At 52.1% G+C, this 19,686-nt stretch overlaps 2 protein-coding genes across 2 annotated transcripts; both read right to left on the bottom strand.

The window, feature by feature from the left end:
• Positions 1-756: 756 nt before the first annotated feature.
• Positions 757-7,221, bottom strand: CNGA2 (cyclic nucleotide gated channel alpha 2). The gene is made up of 7 exons (XM_010179983.1): positions 7,151-7,221; positions 6,894-6,950; positions 6,496-6,606; positions 5,823-5,993; positions 3,416-3,523; positions 2,876-2,982; positions 757-2,180 (listed from the first exon to the last, which is right to left on the bottom strand). Exons 1-7 carry the CDS (start codon positions 7,219-7,221, stop codon positions 757-759), a joined length of 2,049 nt encoding a protein of 682 aa, XP_010178285.1.
• A 4,930-nt stretch (positions 7,222-12,151) lies between these two features.
• Positions 12,152-17,587, bottom strand: FATE1 (fetal and adult testis expressed 1). Its single transcript, XM_010179982.1, has 6 exons — positions 17,392-17,587; positions 16,690-16,856; positions 16,382-16,470; positions 15,329-15,490; positions 12,709-12,787; positions 12,152-12,283 (listed from the first exon to the last, which is right to left on the bottom strand). The coding sequence occupies exons 1-6, from the start codon at positions 17,585-17,587 to the stop codon at positions 12,152-12,154; spliced, it is 825 nt and encodes a 274-aa protein (XP_010178284.1).
• Positions 17,588-19,686: the final 2,099 nt, after the last annotated feature.

Here is a 19,686-nt window from a genome sequence, read left to right as displayed (position 1 = left end):
CGGAATATTAATTCCTCCCAAACTCCCTTTTCCATCAAACAACCCATTCTCCCTGGAAACCATCCCAGATGCCTACATGTGGGTCAGGGCAAGCTGTGCAACAGAAGTAAGATATGCGGTTGCGCCTCCCGGTCCCAACACCTGCCTAGTACCATTAGGCATGGGTGGGTGGCATTCCTTCTTGTGCTGATGGGCACCGTAGCACATGCCGGAATATTAATTCCTCCCAAACTCCCTTTTGGAGTGGCATTCCTTCTTGTGCTGATGGACACCATAGCACATAGCAGGCTCTGTCTGCCGTGACTCTGCATCTCCTCAACATGCACAGGAGGTCAGCATGTCCAGGTACCCCTCCATGCAATGTCCCACCTTCTATTAAGGCAAACAGGAGGGGTACCCCTCCATGCAATGTCCCACCTTCTATGAAGGCAAATAGGAGCAAGGAGGTGTGTTGGGCACAGGTCTTTTGCAGAAGCTGGGAGGAAATGTTAGCAATGGCATCAGTCATTCTCTCTTGAGTGAGCCAAGTCCAAGGTCTCAGATGAAGGCGATGAGAAAAGGGACAGGTCTGAGGAGGAGCTAAGGCAATCACCTGATTTGGAGTCATCTCAGGAGCTGGCATCAAGGCAGTGGCAGCAGCAATGTTAAGGAGCACAGACAAGTCCCTGGCAAGGCAGCCACAGGATCTGCCTTGTGAAATAGCAAACGCTGTTTCAGCACAAAGTCAGACATCATTCAGCTGACCTCTGCTCCTCCTCATTGCATCCCACCAGGTAAAGCTTTCTCCTCATCCTCAAACAGACTGTCTGAGGTATCAGAGGAGAAGTCTTCCAGCTCCTCCTCCCTCATCTTGGACTCTAGAACAGTGATGCGTTGCTTGAGCTTCATCTGGGCATCGTTGTATTCTGTCAGGAGCCTGCCAAAGCGGGTGTGCAGTGTGTCCAGGTTCAAGGTCATCCTGTCCAGCTTCTCCTCCACACTCAGCCCTTCCGTGCTTTCCTCTGCAGCTGACTCATCCAGCAGCCCTTCCTTGATCAGGATCTCCCGGCCTCGCTCCTCCAAGATCTTCTTGGCATCAGGATACTCTGTGATTGCTTCCATGAGATCTTCCTTTGACAGGCAGAAAAGATCAGAGTAGCCCAAGCTACGGATGTTGGCTGTGCGCCTGTTGCCCATTTTGCTCCCTTTAATGTTCAGGATGCTGATCTCGCCAAAGCAGCCTCCTGCAGTAAGCAAAGCATACTGTGTCACTCCATCATCCGCCACCACAGCCAGCTTCCCCTCCTTGATGATGTACAGCTCTTTCCCAATGTCTCCTTTCCGGCAAACATAATCCCCTGGGCTGAACACCTGAGGGCGAAGCTTCAGCACCAGCTCCACCAGTAGATCTGCCTCACAGTCCTGGAAAATCTTCACCTTCTTCAGTGTCTCCAGGTGAACATTGATGGCAATCTCTGCCCTGAGCTTATCAGGGAGATTCTTGAGGACTTCCTGTTCATCTACTGCCTTCTTGTTGATCCACAGGTAGTCAAACCACTTGATGACTTTGCTTTCCATGTCTTTGCTCACCTTGCGGAACTGCATGTAGTGTTTGATGGCATCAATTTTTGCCTGGAACTCTGTCCTGGTGGCATTCATGTTGGATATCATGGATCCCACATTCCCCACAATGGTGGCAAAGATGAGGACACCAATGAGGAAATCAAAAATCATGAAGATGTACTCTTCGTCACGCACAGGAGGAGGGGTCTCTCCAATGGTAGTCAAAGTCAACGTAGACCAGTAGAGACAGTAGATGTACTCCTGGGCCAGATACCCATATTCAGGGTCTGTGACATTGGGATAGACCCAGGTGTCCTCTCCAAAGCCTATGGCCTTGGAGATGGCATAATAAATGCATGCATTCCAGTGGATGATGACCAGGATGTAAAGAACCAAGTTGCTGATGCGGAAAATGTTGGGGTGGCTGGTTCTGGTCTCCGTCCTGTCAAAGAACTCAAACATGCGGGAGAAGCGCAGCAGCCTGTTGAAACGCAATTCAGGGCAGTGCAATCCCACAGCAAAGTATGCCAGGTCTGTGGGCAGGATGGACACAACATCCAGCTTGAACTGTAAGGTGTACACGTAGTTGTCCCGTAACTTCTTCAGGTTCTTAACCGGGAGGCCCTGTTCCAAGAAACCTAACAGAGAAGGAAATGATAGCATTATCTTGGCATATGTTCAACTCTTCTGCAGGATTCGTAAGTACTTCTGAGAAACATTTTAGGGTATTCCATGCATATGTGTGTGTATATATGCACGGGGTCATCCAGATATTACCAGTTCCACCTGATCAACTCAGCTTGTGAGCTTTTGTTATCACTCAAGAACTTCATCTGGCAAAAGCCACCTAAAGATACCTAAAGGAATTTACTCTGTTGCCATGAAGAAAAAAGGGGACACAAAGGTTTTCATCCTTCAGATGATGAATTATTGCTGATCCGACAGAAAACGTATACCCACTTGCCGTGTACCGAGAACATTAAATTCCTCCATTTTTCCATGTAGATAATTTATTAGCTGAATTGATGCAAAAGCAGAGATACAGACCTTCAACTATGTCCGAATACTAATAGTAATGCAGGTAATTTTGTACAATTATTCAAAGGTAAAGCTGAAAGCTGGGATGATTAATCTTTCATTCTGAAACTTACTCCGTTTCTCAGATCATGTAATTAGATTCTTTCTCTGGAGACTGCTTCGTACTAGCAAGTGCCAAGGTAGACAAAACCCTCCTTCTAATGGAGCTGTAGATTAAGCCTCCCCCTTGCAGCAAATCTCCACTTTTAGGGGATTAAAGAGAAGCACTCACAGCCAGGATGCTGCTTGTGCTTACCTGTGCGCAGGTGGATCACAATGTCCCCAACGTAGATAGAGTCTGAGATGTAGTCTAACACCAGCCAGAGGACAACATAGGTCTTTTGCAGGTCATTGAAGCAAGCTCTGGTGGAAGGTCATAAAATAGGGTGGTGAGACCAACAAATCTCCACATCATCTCTAACTGCAACTGAATATATGCTGGTTCTGAGGCCCCTATCTCTGCAACAGAGCTTGACCATTTGCCCCTCTTCTCCTAGAAATCAAAACCCCCTTCTCAGAAAAATCTGCCTTTTCTTGACCTTGGTAAAGCAATGGCTTGAAACCACCTTCCAAATGCACCTTTACCCCAAAATCATGGCCCTTTCCAACCAAGAGCAGGAGATGGATGCTCTGCCTTTGCAACGCAGACATCGCAGTGATAGCGGGGATCCCTTTTCTTCAGGCTCCCACCAGCCCCAGCATCAGCAGTGTCAGTTGTGTGTCCCTGGCTGAGCCATGACAACCAGCAGAGCAGCAGGACTGGAGGAGACAGGGACCCCGTAACCTCCCAGCTCACCTGGCTACCAGCAAGCACCAGTTATAGAGGACAGGAGCTGCAATGACAGCCAGCCAGCGGTAATACCAGTCCCCTGCAGGGTCTACCACAAAGATCCACCATTTCTTCCTGGAAGCAGAGAGAAGACAGAGCTAGCAATGTATGAATAAAGGGATAAACATAGAAAATAGGGCTGGAAAGAACCATCTGAGTCACATCCTTCACCCCTTGCACTAGACTGGCTCAAACATAGCTGCAGCTTGAGTGCTAGTCTGTAAGCTAAACCCAATCCTGGCAGTACTGAGTAAAAATGTCCAGCACTGTTTAAGCTGTTCTGTCCCCAAAACTGGCCTTAATAATGTACCAGAAGAGCAAACTGTAGGACGGTATGGCAAAGCAGGTGGCATAAATGCAACAACATCGCAGTGACAGAGCCAGAAACAGATGTGCGGAAGAGGGTGATCAGAAAACTTCTTGTTACATGACACTGCCTCTCCCAGATAAGGTATGGATTGGTACCAGACAGATCTTAAGATTTATTAGAGCAGGAAGGAAAGCTGTGATCAATGGGAGCACCAGGAGGGGATGCCCAAGCCCCCTCAAGGGGGCAGCTGGCACTGGGAGGCTGCCATCACCCTGCTGCTTGCAGCTGCCCGCCTGCGGTCTGCTCCGTCCTGGGTCCAGCCTTTGAACTGCTCCCAAGTGTTTGATCCTGCTCATCCTGGGACTCGGAGATAAGATGCGTGTGTGCTCCAGCTAACAGACCTCAATGGAGAAGTCAGGGAAGAGAAACTCTGCAGCTGGGCTGATAGGCTTAGCTGCTGCAGCCTGGAAGGACAACGCTCCCTCCTTTCCTCCCTTCCAGGTTTTGAACGTGCAAAACTCCTTCCAGTGATAGGAAAAAAAACCAACCCACTTGCCAACAGTTTCCCTGTGCCCACCCCACTGCTTCTGGCAGCTTCAAAAGCAAAACCTCTGCCTTGAAGTCTCCTTCCCCAGCGGCACCCGCAGTGCCTGGAGCGCGGGGACAGGCACTCGGCACAAAGCCAGCACCACTCCTCCATACCTTGTCTGGGTACAGCCACAGACAAGCAGGTGGTCCAACCTCCCCATTAAAATTGCTTATCTTTGCTTACAAAATGCAGCTTAAATGGTTTTTGGGAAAGGGAGTCTTTGCTCCCTGGTACATACAGTGCTGAGACGGGAAGCACTGACTCACCTGCAGCCAGCCAGGACTGCTGTAACACCCATGAGCACTAATAACCTCAATAACAGTGTTAATTACATTGGTAATTTCAGCTTTAAATCACCAGTGCTGCCCACGGCAGGTGGCCATGATCACTGACAGCAGGGCCAGGACTGGAAAACCACAGTTAACCCAGGAAGAGGGAATAATAATCTGCCTCTTCCCGAATGCTTTGCACCCAAGCCTGCAACCATGGGGGCTCCCATGGCCATGAACAGCAGCTCACATTCGGAGCTCTCAGACTTGGGGCTCCTCTCACCTGTGGAGCTGAGGACCTAGAAACCAACAGAAGTCACCACCATGTCCCCAGGAGCCCACTGGCACCTTTCACAGCACACCTCAGCTCCCTCTGGTAATTAACAAGATCCCTTTAACCTTGCAGGGCAGAACATTTCTTTCCAGGACCAGTAAAGACCCAGATACAAGGCTTAGATATTTTTCTCCTACAGAAAACAATCTTTTTTGGTGTTTTAATTACCATGTATAATGGTTGGGTCCAGGGTAGTCAGTGAGCTTTGCCCTTTAATTAGCCAGCAGAAGAAAAGCCAGGTTATTGCTTTTCACTGGGAGTGTGAGCTGAGGAGATGAAAGGGCTGGATTTGAAAGAGCCTTTTCAGAAAGCGTTCGTCACAGTGTCTGCCCTTGGAGGGGGGAACATGGGCAGCAAACACACTCCCTTCATCTCCCTTCATCCTGCAGATGATGAATGAGACTGGCAAAACCCATGTGTTTGTGTTTGCTGTGGTCTCCTGGGTGGAGATCCCGCATCCCTTGGCTTGTCCCCAGCTCCTCGTATGCACAAGCTGGAGGTGCATCTCTTTACAGTCCTGGGGCTAGGTCCAAATGCCAGCCCTGATGTTGAACTCCTCTGAAAATGAGGAGGTCTTTCCCACCAGAGCATGGGTCAGGAGAGAGAAGACCCCAGGGGTGAGGGACAGGCCGGGTCTTTTCCACAGGGACAGACAACAAGGTCCTGTGTGCCCTCACAACAGCCCAGCAAAGCCAGGCTGCCTGCCAGGACAGGGGCTGGAGAGGGCAGGGAGGACTCCTCACACCAGTGTCCTACCTCCCCTTTCCTACTGCCATCCACCTCCATTAGCTGTCCCTGCTGGGAGCCCCCGAGCAGAGTGCATGGCTGATCTCTGGCCAATGACAGCCAGGACCACAGGGAAAGAACCCTACTTTTTGTTTTGCTCCTCTGTCTCCTCATCCTCTAGACCGCTGACAATGCCCGCAGCCACAGCCTGGAGCTCAAGGCCCTGGAAGCGCTCGAGGAAGGGGTCTGGCTTTTGCTGCTCCTCGTGCAAGCTCTTGCTGGCCCAGTCCCTCAGCACCAACACCAGCCGGACTATCCTGGATGGGGGAGAGAGGCAGAGTCAGGAGGTGTCTGCGGAGCAAGGAGAAAGCAAAAGTTTAAGAGCAAGCAGGGGGCTGACAGCTGAGGAAAGTCTGACAGCTCCCTCTCAAGCTCAAATGTTTCCTTCTCCCCCAGTGATGATGTGGGACCAAGGGTACACGAGCAAGAAAGCCCACCCTGGCAGAGTCCCATGGCTCCTTCCCCAATCCTGCTGTCATTCCCACAGGGAATATGTGCGTGACTGTGGCAGAGTGAAGCTGCCTGCAAGAGAAAAGAGCCTCCAAGCCCTCCCTGGGGCCCAGAGGCGACATAGCCATTCCCTTCCACATCCCTCTCCATGGGCACTGGGGCATGCAGAGCAGCGTTCACAGACGCTGGCCCCTGCAACCCTTGAATGCCACATAGCAGGAGGGGATCCTCACCCCACACAGGTCTCCAGTGACCAAGCCAGGCACAGAAAGCCCAGGCTTACCCTGGGCCAGCAGCACACACAAGTACCTGGCCAAGGCTCCCCTGCCTTGGAAAGCAGGAGCAGCCGGCTGCTCCTCCCCATCCAGGGTAGCCCCTTTCTGCAGCTCTGAGGCGGTGTCATCCTGGGTTGAGCAGGTCCTACAAGGAAAAGGGGGTCACAGCCACACCGTGCCATGGTGGCACCTGCCCACAGCCAGACCAACTGGAGGAGGCAAGCAGCTGAGGTTTGGCATGGCAGCCCTGCCCATGCCAGGTCCTGGCAGACACACTGAGCTGGCACTCCCCACTGCTGCCTCCCTCAACCAAACCGGGGACTCAGCCTGACCTCCTGGTGCTGGGCCCCGTCCCCTCCACATCTCCCTTCACTTGGGCTTGAGGAGGGGGGCAGGGGTGGTGGTCGACCGGAGAGCTGTGCAGACTGTTACTCTTGGTTGTCATCCTCCATGTGAGGAGACTGCAGGCACACACCCTGCCGCAGAGACCTGCAGAGAGCAGAGAACAGCCACCAGAAGAGTCACACAGGACACATCTTGTGGTTTGAACACAGAGATATGGCACAGCACGGGAAGAGAGAGAGCCAAACGCCATGGGATGTGCCCACCCCTTGTTTTCCACCATCAGCCATTGCTGATGCTGCATCAAGAGTCTTGCAGAGCATTTTGCCCTCCCCAAGAGATCCCACATTGCCCATAGCCCGTGAAAGATGCTCTCCTCATCATTCAGGCTCCTCAGCCATTGCCGGGGCAACGGCATCCCCAGTGACCTGTGCCATAACGATGAGCCCACAGCCCTCAGCACCGCTGCCTTGCTGAGGTTCCTGCTGGCAGGAGCTACCATCTGGTTTCAGAGAGCAGCAGAGAAAACCCCGCATTTATATACACAGGCTGCTCTGGTTGAAACCCCAGGCTTATCTAAAGAGCAAGAGATATCCCAGGGCTTGCCTGGCCCTAGCATCACAGGCAGCCCTCACTGTCCTGTGCTGCTCCTTGGCACCCACTTGGGGAGAAGCCCAGCACTTGAAAGCTGAAGCAACCGCAGGAAGGAAAGGAAAAGCCCCTGGGAAAGGCACAGCCCATCCCAAATTTATGGCCCCCTAGAAAGAGAGACCAGGCTGAACCTGCCTGCCCAGGATCCTGGTTTTGCCTCATATTTCCTGCACACACAGAGGCCAAACACAGGCCTCCACACCTCAGCACACACCCAGAGGCAAAAGCATCAAGGCTGAGCACAGGACTGGAGCCACTGCACTCTCGTATAGACCACCCCATGCAAAAGCACCTCACAAACACAGACTTGCACGTTCACAGGCACAAAGGCATTGCCCAGCCCTACCTAACCCATACATTGCCACCCCAGCCACCCTGCCAGCTTCCTCCTGGGCACAGCACATCCTCCATACCTGCAGGGCACATATCATGCCAAAGGAAGGGGGAAGGCCTCATACACCTCTACCGACACACACAAACATTACATCCACACTGCACACACGGGGACAGTCATACATATCCACACTGCTGTCCACTTACGAGCCTGGTGTCCCCCGAAGCCTTGGTTGTTGTCCAATGACACTTGGTTGTTGTCTAACGCGAGCTAGCAGTGATGGCTGGGGAGCATCCCGCCCCCAGGGGCGTCCTGCGCTGTCTCTGGAGTGCTCGGGCTTTTAATATATGTCTTGAGTTGCAAAGCAAAGCTGCCACAAGTGGAGCTGCCTGCACCCCTGCCCAAGCAGAGGAGCAGATGAGGTGGCCAGACAGGCCTCTGTGGTGTGCAGGGAGGATGCACACACATGTGTGTGTCTCGTCAACACAGCATGCTCATCCCCTGAGCATCCTCAATGTCCTCAGCAGCAAGGTGCACTTCAGAGGAGTTAACAGCAGCTGGCTTTGTGTCTGGGGGATGAAAGAGGAGGAGGGAACTGTGCTGCTGAGGGACGCTCCCAGGGACCCTCCCCTTCCCTACCCATGCATCCCTTTCTCCCCGTGCCAACTCCTCAGTGGCTGGAGGGACTCCAGACATCTCCCAGGGCAGAGCATGGCTACAGATCACAGCCATCCCATGCAGCTCTGTGTCCAGGAGCTCCTGAGTCCCCAGTAAACCTTGGGGAAGGGCCACTGCCCACTCTGAGGGCAGGCACAGCCAACAGCCTCCCAGCTGGGCTTGCACCTTGCCACACAAGGGGATGCACGGGCATTGTCTGAGCCGCCTGCTGCTGTTCCCATCCCAGCTCTCTGCCCTAAAGAAAAACAAAAGTAGGGACCATTTTCTGGCTTCACAGGCTGTGTCACAGCAACTGCTGCAATGGAAAATTTGCCGCAGCAGCCCCATTTTAACACCATCCCATTCCATTCCCTCTTCTCACTCTCAGTGAGCGGGAGGCCAAATGTGCTGCTCAGGACTCCCAGCAAAGAGAATTTGGAAAGGATCACAAAATGCATCTTTCGCCAATTTCTGCCTTTGTATTTCATTCACAAAGCCACTCTAACAACTAGTTTGCAAAAAAAAATCTGCAACCACAAGTGATAAGGAAGAGGTTAATTTTCACACCCTTCCTCTAACATCCAGCTGCTTGCAGTGGCTGAGGGTGGATTGGTCCCACGGGGCTGGTCTGAAAGCACCAGCACCCAGAATCCCTTCACTACCAAAGGTTTGCTTTTTTTTTATCTTCAAAGCTGTAAACTTGACTTGTTCTGAAAACCTGGACAGCGGGGCGTCCAAAAGAAGAAATGGGCAACTTTTGCAGCCTTGGCAGGGAGGGACACCTCCTGCTCTTGCCCCCACGCCACAGATCCCGGTACTGGGGACAGCTCACAGAGCAGGGGCAGCAGCACAGTGTCCTCCTTCCACCTCTCCTTTTGCTCCCTGCCTGCAGCTGCCTTCAAAAGAAACGTGAGACCTCCAGGAGCTGCTCCCTCCAGCACTACATTGAACAAGACTTTATTTTCCGTGCACATCGTTGTGGCAGTGACCCCAGGGGACACCCAGCCCTGCCACATGGATTGCCCTGGGACAAAGAGCCAGGAGGAGGGGCCAGGGAAGAGAGGAAGAAATAAATAACAGCATCTCACAGAATCACAGAATCACAGAATGTTAGGGATTGGAAGGGACCTCGAAAGCTCATCCAGTCCAATCCCCCTGCCGGAGCAGGAACACCCAGATGAGGTTACACAGGAAGGCGTCCAGGCGGGTTTTGAATGTCTGCAGAGAAGGAGACTCCACAACCTCTCTGGGCAGCCTGTTCCAGTGCTCTGTCACCCTCACTGAGAAGAAGTTTCTTCTCAAATTTAAGTGGAACCTCCTGTGTTCCAGTTTGTGTCCGTTACCCCTTGTCTTATCATTGTTTGTCACCGAGCAGAGCCTGGCTCCATCTCACCCCAACAGGGATGGCATTGAGCTGAAACTCTCCTCCACAGCCAGGATAGCTTGCATGTGTGTTTTATAGCAGTGGGACAAACAGCCTGTGGCTCCAGAGAGGTCAGAAATTAAATAGCATCCGATTAAATAAGCACGCATGGCTGAGACATCCAGCACCAGGGCAGTCTCCTGCTGCCAAGTGAATAAACCTTACCCGTTGCCATTCACCAGGATACCAGGATCAGACTCCACAGCTGGTAGAAGAAACACATCTTGCACACACCGAGTTTATTAAAATATGTGTTTTATGGGTCAGCATTTCCAGATTTACACCAGGATTTATGTCTTATGTAAAAGCCATATTGTATCCCCTGCAACCCGCCAATACTCAGCCTTTGAGAACACACAGAGTTTGGCCACCTCTCCTCCAAACATCTTCAATTCATGCATTGAAGGTGATGTGTCCCCTAAAAGGTCAGCCTTTCTCAACTGAAAACACAGCTTAAAAAAAACCCCACAAACATACAAGCTTCCTCCAAAACACATTTACATCTCTCAGAAAAGAGAAACCAGCCAAATTATTTACCTGTTTTCCTGGCACACGTCACATAACAACAGCTCCCTTACATAGACCAGTTGTGTAAGGTCCCCTGGCCACATCCCTGAGCCATAAGCCACAGGAACCACCCCTGCACCAGTGCTCCCATCCTTACACACATCCCTTCACAGCACCACAGCATCCTGGCTCCCATCTGCAATAAATCTCAGCGCTCGCCTCAGCTCAGCTGCCAGCCATAGGTTCAGACCTGCAATTACTTGTGGGACAGTTATTTATTAGTCAATGTCCAGCTGCCAGATTTACAGCTACAGATGCTTGATGCAGTTGCAGGCAGCAAACACCCAAGCGTCCATGTCTGTAAATAAGCTATTAGGACACCTGGATGACCTGCAGATCCAGCTACAATTACTTACAGGTGGAACAGAGAGGTCCTGGTAAGCCATGCCAAAACCTGCCCCTGAGCCTGCAGTTACAGCTCCAGCAGATGTGCTTGATGATCCACCAAAAGCATCTCAGTCACCTCAGATCCAAGCGTTACTGAACTTCACAGAAGGAAAGAAAGGGCAGACCTGTTGAACTGGGCTTGGTTTTAGCTAAAGAGCATCTGGGCCAAGAATCCCCCTCACCTGTGCTCTTTCCCCATCATTGAAGTTACAGCTCAGCAGCAGACCTTGGAGTGATCCTGCCCGCTGGCACTGGTGACCTAACAAATATCTACTGCTGTCCAAATGGGCAATTTTCCATGTCCTGTCTGGTGCTGCCACTGTTGGTACAAGGTCTTATAACACTGAGACTCACCACGAGGAGCTTGCCCATGTTAATCCTTCTGGGAAAGAGCCAAGCTTGTGGATAAACCCAGACCCCAGCGATGCTTTTACAGCCACTTTAGATCTGAATATGTGCAAACCCACAGCTGAACTGCCTCAAGCAGGATGGGAACCATGGAGATAGTGGCACAGCAGCAGGGATGTGAGCTCCCAACTCCTCTGGCTGCATCCTGCCCAGACAAGGGGTTATTTTGGAACAGGAGAGCTGGCAGCACGACCTCCACCGAAGAGCTGCTGCACGAGGAGGAAAAGAAAACCCAGCGGCAGTTTAAAAACACTCAACCACTCTACACAAGGTTTTGGGGTGGAAGATGAGGAACAAACCACAGCAGTTGGCTGACTTTGTGTAGAGTCAGAATAGAGTTGTCCAAGCTGGGATGTGATCAGAGGCTTCACTACAGGGTAGTGACTGTAACAGGACCTGACATCTGCAAACACCCAATGCCTTGGTTTTGCATCCCCTCTGGCAGATGGCCCAAAGGCCAGAGTCTCCCATTGCTTTGTGCAGGACAGACACCTCCTGTACCAGCCACTAATTTCTTCTGAGGCCTGGGCTCTTCACAGCAGCTTCCCACACAAGCACTGACTCCAGCAAACATGCAAGCTGGTTGTCAGTCTACACAGAGCATTTCCAGGCACAGCCCAGCCCTGGGACTACACCTCCTTATACCCCACCTCTCCCCAACACCATCTCCAGCTGCTGTGGCAGGAGGTCCAGCTTCATCATTTCCCTCACCCATCTCTGATGCTGGAGTACAGAAGAGGGATAGCAGCTTCACTGCAATCAGGGCCTAAAGGACACAGATCCTCAAGGACATACAGCGCAAAAAGCAGGTCAAGGTAAGAAGAAACATAAGAGTTTTACTGTTTGTATATAAGCAAGGATCCTCTCCCTGCCCTCACCCACCCTGCCAGGGTTGGGCAAGGGAGGTCAGGGTGTGGGAAATCATCTCCTCATCCAGAGGTACAGGTTGAGGAGGCAGGCGGAGATCAGCACGGAGTAGACCAGGGCCTCCTTCTGTCGCCAGGCGTTGCACCGCTCCTCCAGCACGCGGAGCCTTCCCGAGATCCTCGTCAGCTGCAAGGGAAGCAGTTGGGATGCTGCGGTAAAGTGCAGGACACTGGCCACACCTTGGGACAGCAAGGGATGGAGGGATGGGAGCTGCTGCCTCCTTCAGCTCCTTTTCTAGAGCAGCAGCTCCCTTTGTGTGGGAGAACCAGCACATGCTTCAGGAAAAGCTCCTGCCCACCAAAAGAGCATCTGAGCCCTTTCCTCCCAGCAGATGGAGGGGTCTGGCTGTCTCCTGTAGCCCTACAGCCCCTCAGGGTAGGAGCTTGATGGGTCAACATACATGTAATCCCTCTCCTGCTTCTCCATTAGTAGCATCAGCTGGGAACGGCTTGGCAATGCCAGCCCATCAGGACTGAGCAACAGACCCCTGGAGCATCCTCACATCCCCATCCTAGGGCTTTCCCAGGAAACATCTGCAGCCCCCATCTCACCTGCTTTCTCATTGCTGCTATCTCAGCCACCCCAACCTCCTCCACGGTGCTCTCTAGGGCTGGGCCAGCCTCCTGGGAGCTAGGGAAGAAAAACAGAGATGTAGACAAACATGGCTCGAGAGGTGCAGCTCCCTTCATGCTACCACAGGGAGCCATGTAGGCAGTGTGTGTGCGCCCAGGACCCGCTGTCTGAGTGCAGCATCAGCAGAGAGAAAAAGGCACTTGCACAGCATCGACTCATCCCTTAACCCCCATCATGCATATTTATACCCCTCCACCATGCACCCCATAGCGATCACAACAAAACATAGAGCACATGCCACCACAGACAACAGAGAAAACGCATGCTTGTATTTCTTTAGAGGTCCAACAGAGAGAAAACACAGTATTTACCAAGCATCCATTCTCTACAGCGAGAGGAATTAATTGAGGGTTGGATAAAACATCTTTAGAGCCAGCCAGGTAAATACACATCACAGAGCCAATGCTGAAATGGAGGGATGATCGTATTTACATCAGCAGGTGAGGATCCCATTGGTGGGAAGCAGCCATCAGCTGGAGGGAACTATCTGAGCAAGGGCATCAGCTGGCAGAAAAGGCTCCTGTGTTTGCTGAGACAAGGATTCGTTCCTCTCCAGCACCTACAGATACCACAAGCTCACTTTGCCTGCTCCCCCAACAAAAAAATATCACTTTTTGCTCTTATAGCAAATTTCATCTACAACTTGAAACACTAACAAGCAACCCAAGCAGGCACCACTGTCTTCCATCCCTCAAAACAAAGCGGCCACCACTGGGATTAGCTGCTGTGCTGGCAGAGGAAACACAGACCACGGATCTCCAGGGCATCCCCTGGAGACACAGCCCGCAGCACTGAGCCACAAAATAAAGCCACAAAATAAAACAGAAAGTGGGAAAAAAAACCCTCCAAGTTCAATCTTCTGTTCCTATCATCATTGGCTACCCCTACATCAGTTCTTCTATAACCAAAACTCCCCTGTGCACACCAACTCACACGGGCACTCACTGACACCATACAGGTTAATGAGAGCCTAACACCACTTCTTTGGAGACCTTGCAGAGGGGATTTATTCCAGTTTGCAACATGATGTTGATCTTGCTGAAGATGAGCCGGAACAGCATGCGGAGATTCAGTGAATCTCTGTCTGAAAATACATTTGTGAGATAATGCCTCCAAGTAATGTAGCTGTGGTGTAAAATGAAAGCCACAGCAGAAAGAAAAACCAGTGTCCCCCAGCATAAAGCCATTAAAAAAGGGACATCCTGCAGCTTTTGACTGAAAAATCCCAGTCGATACAGATGAACACCCTTTAGAGCAGAGACTGGAAGTTACCTTCTGATGGCTTATACCAAAAGGTCGCTGTCAGGCAAATATTCCAGTCTCTGTCCAAGACCAGACTTATCTATATTAAAATTTCAGGACAAATAAGTCAGCTCAGTCATTTTTTTATTTTCATTGCTGCACAGGGGTAAAAAGTTGGCCTATCAAAGAGATATCACATCCACCTGAAGGGATGCAAAGCGCCAAGAAGAGCTGTTTCAAGATGATTGGCTTCAAAGGGACACCGAGACTCGGGGAGAGGCGCAGGACTCTCAGCTCTGCAAGCTGCCACCTTGGTACCACAGCCCAAACCTCTTCTACGGCTGATAGAAGGAAGAAGGTCTTGTGTAGCCACTAACCAGATTGGTAGGCATGTCTAGTCTTCATTAAAAAAAAGGTGACATTTGAAGAGAGTCAGCCTACTGTAGGTAAAAGCAGGGACATCCCTGTGCATCGTCAGCAGGCTGAAGCCAGCACTGCTGCCTGCATCCCCACACCAGCTGGGGAGGGAAGGCAGCTGTGCCACGGATGGCACCGATGATGGATGCTCACTCTCCTCCCTTTCTGCCTGGAGGCTTTGCTCAAGGAGAATCAGAAGTATTTAGACATTCCTCAGGCTGCTCAGCAGCCTTAAAGCAGTGGTGACACCTTAAGGCTGCAATGATGTCTTTGAACATGTTAAATTTACTGCACTTGCACAGATTAGCGTTGGTGGAGACAGTTGCTCCAGCACATCTGGAGAGACTGAGGTCACTGTGTGCCTGCTCCAGTGAGCATTAGCTATCAGATGAGTAACTTGGTGCAGCCAGTTCATGGAAAAAGTTAATTGAGAGTGACCAAAACACAGTCAAAGGTGATGGGAGCCTGCAGGAGAGGGTGTCCCGAGGAGAGGACCTGGGTCACCTGTTCTGGATTTTGATTCCCTTCACACGTTTCTCTCCGTGAAGCTATCAAGGCGCACAGAAAAATTAGCACTTGCTTAGCAGCGAAGAGCAGCTGAAATCCCAGCAACGTCATAGGCAGAACTGGATCACTCGGGGTGCCCAAGGGCACGGTGTTAGGCTAAGCAGGAGACCCAAACTGGGCTGGGTTAGCAGGGCCAGGCACCCGGAGCTGGCAGACAGGACAGGCAAGGAGGAGAGCCTGGGGCAGCCATGCAGGACCATCCTGCTCCAAACCTGCAGTTTACAGAGTTCATGCCTGCCTCAGGCGTTAAGCGAGGCAAAGGCAAGGCCTTGCAGAGCGACAGGGAGGTGGCTTGGGACGAGCCAAAGTCACCTGGATGGCGCTGGGCCTTGCAGAGAGCCCCGGACACGGTGGAAGAGCACCTGGCCCAGGAGGTACATGGTCTGGAAGATGTTCTGCATGGAGTAGATCCTGCCCGTCGCCGCGAAGAAGGGGAGCGGGGCACTGCGCAGGGGCGGGGGGCACGGGTCTGGCCTGGGGTGCACACAGAATCACACCCGTTATTGCCTGGCCTCGTACAGCACAGGCACAGCCTGGCTTTTGGCAGTGCCCTTCATCCCTTCAGCAGCTCCAAGCATCTCTGGGCAATGCTACTGGTACCCAGATTCCAACATTATCAGGTGAGACAAACCCCTCCAGCAGCCCCTAGGGAGTCGCATGACTCCTCTGATCCCAATCATGGCTGTGTGACAACCAGACCTTCACCAGCTGCTTTCACAGGGGTTGCAGAAGCAGCTCTCCTCCCACCCAGGACAACCCCGGACCTCTATGGGGAAAGGCAGCTCTGATCTAGGATTAAGTTAGAGGCCATTTCTCCACTGGAGAGACTGCAGGGCCCCGGTCCATGAGCAGAGGATCACTATCACCACGTTACTGCTCACAAGCTACACTCAAGGGGCTGAAAAGCAAATGAGCTCTCAGCCCACGCTGTCCGCAAGGCACTGCAAGTCTCAACAACCCTTGTAGAAACCTGGTTAAGTCCTGGTGCCTCATCTGGCAGTGGTCAACTGCCCATACTCCCACCACTCTGCCATGTTGGTGCACATTGCACCAAGAGGACGATGGGCAGAGCCAGAGAGACTGGGCCAAACCAGAACAGGCAGCAAGGGGGATATGCTCTCAATGTGCATCTCAGCAGAAAGCTCACCACCCTGGGGACCAACACAGCTGCCTCCAACAGTACCTGGCACAAACCTCTCTGATGCCAGAAGCGATGTTTCTCTCATGGGACTTGCCAGGCACTGCCTTCCCCTGATCTGGAGACCCTCCCACCTCAGGACACCGACACCAGAGAGCATCAAAGCAGCACAGATGACGTGAGACGCTGATCCCCACCCACCCCAGACGACTCAAGTTCATGCTCACCGCTCATGGTGCTGGCATGGGCTGTGCAAGGCCAACTGAGCAGAGTCACTTGAAGTCCTCTCCCGCCGAGACCTGCTGCTGTGATGGCCCTGCTGGCATCAAACACAACTGCATTAGTGCAAAGACCTGGCTATGGGACAGAAAGAGATCCCACCACCGCTATATCCTCGCTCCTAGGACTCCTAGAACCCTCTAGGTAGCCCTCTGGAAGATGAATTCTGGCTTGGGCTGATAACAGACTTCTGGAGAAACCCAACACTGGGATTGCTCCCCTTTCCCACCACAGGCAATCGCTCTCAATACAGTACCGATCGCCTGCGTTTCTGGGAGCCTGATCTGCTGGCTACGTGCAGAAAAGGGAGCTCCCCGAGGCAGGGGGACTGCGCAGAGGACTCCGGGGACATGTGCACCACCACAGAGGGGACTGTCCTTTGCTGGTTCCGCAGGATGGGCCTCAAACTGGCATCTGATATTTCTACAGAGAGAAGAGAGGGAAGAATTAAACCAACTCGAATGTCCTCAACACAGAAGAGAAATGTATGTAGGAGAGCCAACCCTGTGTCTAGTGCCACCAGACACATCAAAATCTATGTCCTGCAGGTGTAAGCAGCAGGACAGCCCGAAGAGGACACCAGGCCACACTGCTCCAGGCAAGTGACGTTTGGGAGCTGTTTTTCAAAGAGACAGGGCCATTTGTCAGCATCCCAAAGCAAGGAGCCTACCAAAGGCCAAGAGGGAACTGTAAGAGGTATGGAGGGAGATGCCTCCACATTTTGTTCCTCACCTTTCGGAGCTAAGACCTCTCCTGCCTTCTGTTGGTCACCTTAGCCCACCTCTCCCCAAGCATCTCCTCAGTGTCTACCTTCCAGAAGCTGACTACGTTATCTGCCCCTGTTCTTTCCTTTTGCAAAGCAAACCACCAGGGACTTTATAAAGGGATCCTACTCCCAAGGATGTTGTAGGGGCTCCACCAACCTTCAGCCACCCCAAAAGACATCCCAGGACATCACCTGCAAGAGAAATCCTATCAGGGATGTGCATCCGAAAGGAAGGAGGGACATCCTCTGTCACTGGCTCCTCATCCACAGGGCTGAAGCTTTCTGCTACCTTCAGCCTGTTGGGAACCTGCATCCTTTGATTGATGGCTTCGGTGAAGAGCAGGTCACAGCGGACTCGGTTCAGGTCCAGTCCCCAAAACGGCCACATCTTTTTTTTTTTTACTACTTCAGATTGCTTAAGCACTCTGGGGTTTCACACAGAGGAAAAGAAAGCTGAGCAAAAGTGGTAGCAAGCAGCTCTTCCAAACTGGCACCTGCACAGGGACAACACACAATGCTGTAAGTCACCTAAAACACAGGCAGGAACAACCCAAAAGACAGACACCATGGGAGCTGTCCCACAGAACGGGGTGTGCCACAAAGCCCAACTGGCGAACAAGGGCACGGGGCTGCTGCAGGTGGGAACTCCTGCCTGGCAGGGTGAGAAAGGAGAAAACTCCTACATGTCCTGGGAGCACAACATGAGCTTAGCACCTACTGCCTCAACTGACAGCAAGGAAAGGGCGATAGTTCAGCACATCTGCGGGAGAAGAGCAGGTCAGTATATGCTAAAAAAGAGTGGAAAAAACATTTTCCATCCATAAGCAAAGTCTTTTGGAGGGCTGGCAGCACATTTTTGTGTTCATACACCTTGAAGGAAAAACTCTATTCTCAAAAAGCTGCAGCTGAGGAGAAAATCCCTACAGGTGAGGACTGCCAAGACTGGCAGACTCCAGCTGGACCCCAGCACTGCCCTGGCATCTCAGATGTGCCCTGTGCAGGTACAGCCCCCCTGCATCCTCCTTGCTGCCACCCTTTGAGCTCCCTGTGCCCAAAAAGATCCCCCTTTGCTTCCAGGTCAAAATCTCCACCATAAGAGGGGCCGCCTGCTCCAGCACAGCCCAAACTGCTGGAGGAAGGAAAGGTTTACCTTCTCAAAGCTCACAGGGGAGGGAGGATACAAGAGGAGGTGAGCAAGGGGAACATACAGGGTTGCTGCCTCCATCCATCACAGCCAGAGACCACCCTTGGCAGCCGGGGTTGCCCATCACCACCCTCGCTGCTGCTTCAGGCCCTCTCACCTGCCCCAGCCCCCTGCCACCCCATGGGATAGCACCCAGAGGAGAGGAACAGGGGTAAATCCCTGGGGAGCAGCACTGTCTCCTAAAGGACCCCGGGGGATGCAGCCTCAACGCCACTGATCTCCAGCAGCAGCCAGGCCCTGTTCCTCAAGTTACATGAGGGCAGCAGAACCAGCTCCGTGTCTGCAATAACCAGCACTTTCCGTCATCACCTGCTGCTCTCTCCTCCTCTGCTATTAAAAAACTTTTAATTAAAGAGATAGAAAATTGCCCAGCATCAACTGCAGTGATTTCTTGCTTCCAGCCACGCAGAGATGAGATCCCAATCTCCATAATCGGGGCTGTCCCGGAGACACGGTGTGGCCCCACACCTTTCCCACCACTCTGGTCAGACCCAACACAGGCACAGGTGACACCAACCCATGGGTGCCACAACACACACGCACCCTGCTTCTCCCCAAAACCTCAAAGAAAGGGGATTTTTGCAGGAAGCCTCAGCTCAGAAACGGGGCAATAAATACTGGGACAGTCCTATGGGAGAAACTTGTGTCAGACACCAACCATGGAGACCACCTGGTTTCACCTTCATTTTTGGTGCTTTAGAGGAGCGAACACCCTGCGTTGCTTTCTCAGCCTGCTCTCCGGGAAACCAGCATGTATTAATAACAATAAATCTGGAGAGGGCAGATCAGTTCATTTTCTAATCACCTACCAAACCGCTGCAGCTCCCACAGAGCAGAGGGAGGGGAGCGAGAAGCAGGGCTCAGAGAGACTAAGCTGTTAAGAAAAGAAACAAAAACCAGCTGTCAAAACTCATAAGATCAAAATGCTTAAGTAGCCAGATTTCCTCCTTTAACTTTCTTTAGGGCTTTTTCTAGCTATTGCCAGGCCCCGGACCCTCACCAGCAAAGGCTGCTGCTGCTTTGGCACTGCTCACTGAGCCTGCGAGGAGGTCCTGCGAGCCGGGAAAATCTGCCCTGGTAAGAAAAGAAACAAAAACCAGCTGTCAAAACTCATAAGATCAAAATGCTTAAGTAGCCAGATTTCCTCCTTTAACTTTCTTTAGGGCTTTTTCTAGCTATTGCCAGGCCCCGGACCCTCACCAGCAAAGGCTGCTGCTGCTTTGGCACTGCTCACTGAGCCTGCGAGGAGGTCCTGCGAGCCGGGAAAATCTGCCCTGGGGAGG

The sequence above is a fragment of the Mesitornis unicolor genome, unplaced genomic scaffold, assembly GCF_000695765.1.
Source record: "Mesitornis unicolor isolate BGI_N332 unplaced genomic scaffold, ASM69576v1 scaffold12232, whole genome shotgun sequence".
Classification (NCBI taxonomy): Eukaryota; Metazoa; Chordata; class Aves; order Mesitornithiformes; family Mesitornithidae; genus Mesitornis; species Mesitornis unicolor.
The sequence above is the reverse complement of the archived record's forward strand: the minus strand, read 5'-3'. Positions and strand labels throughout refer to the sequence as shown.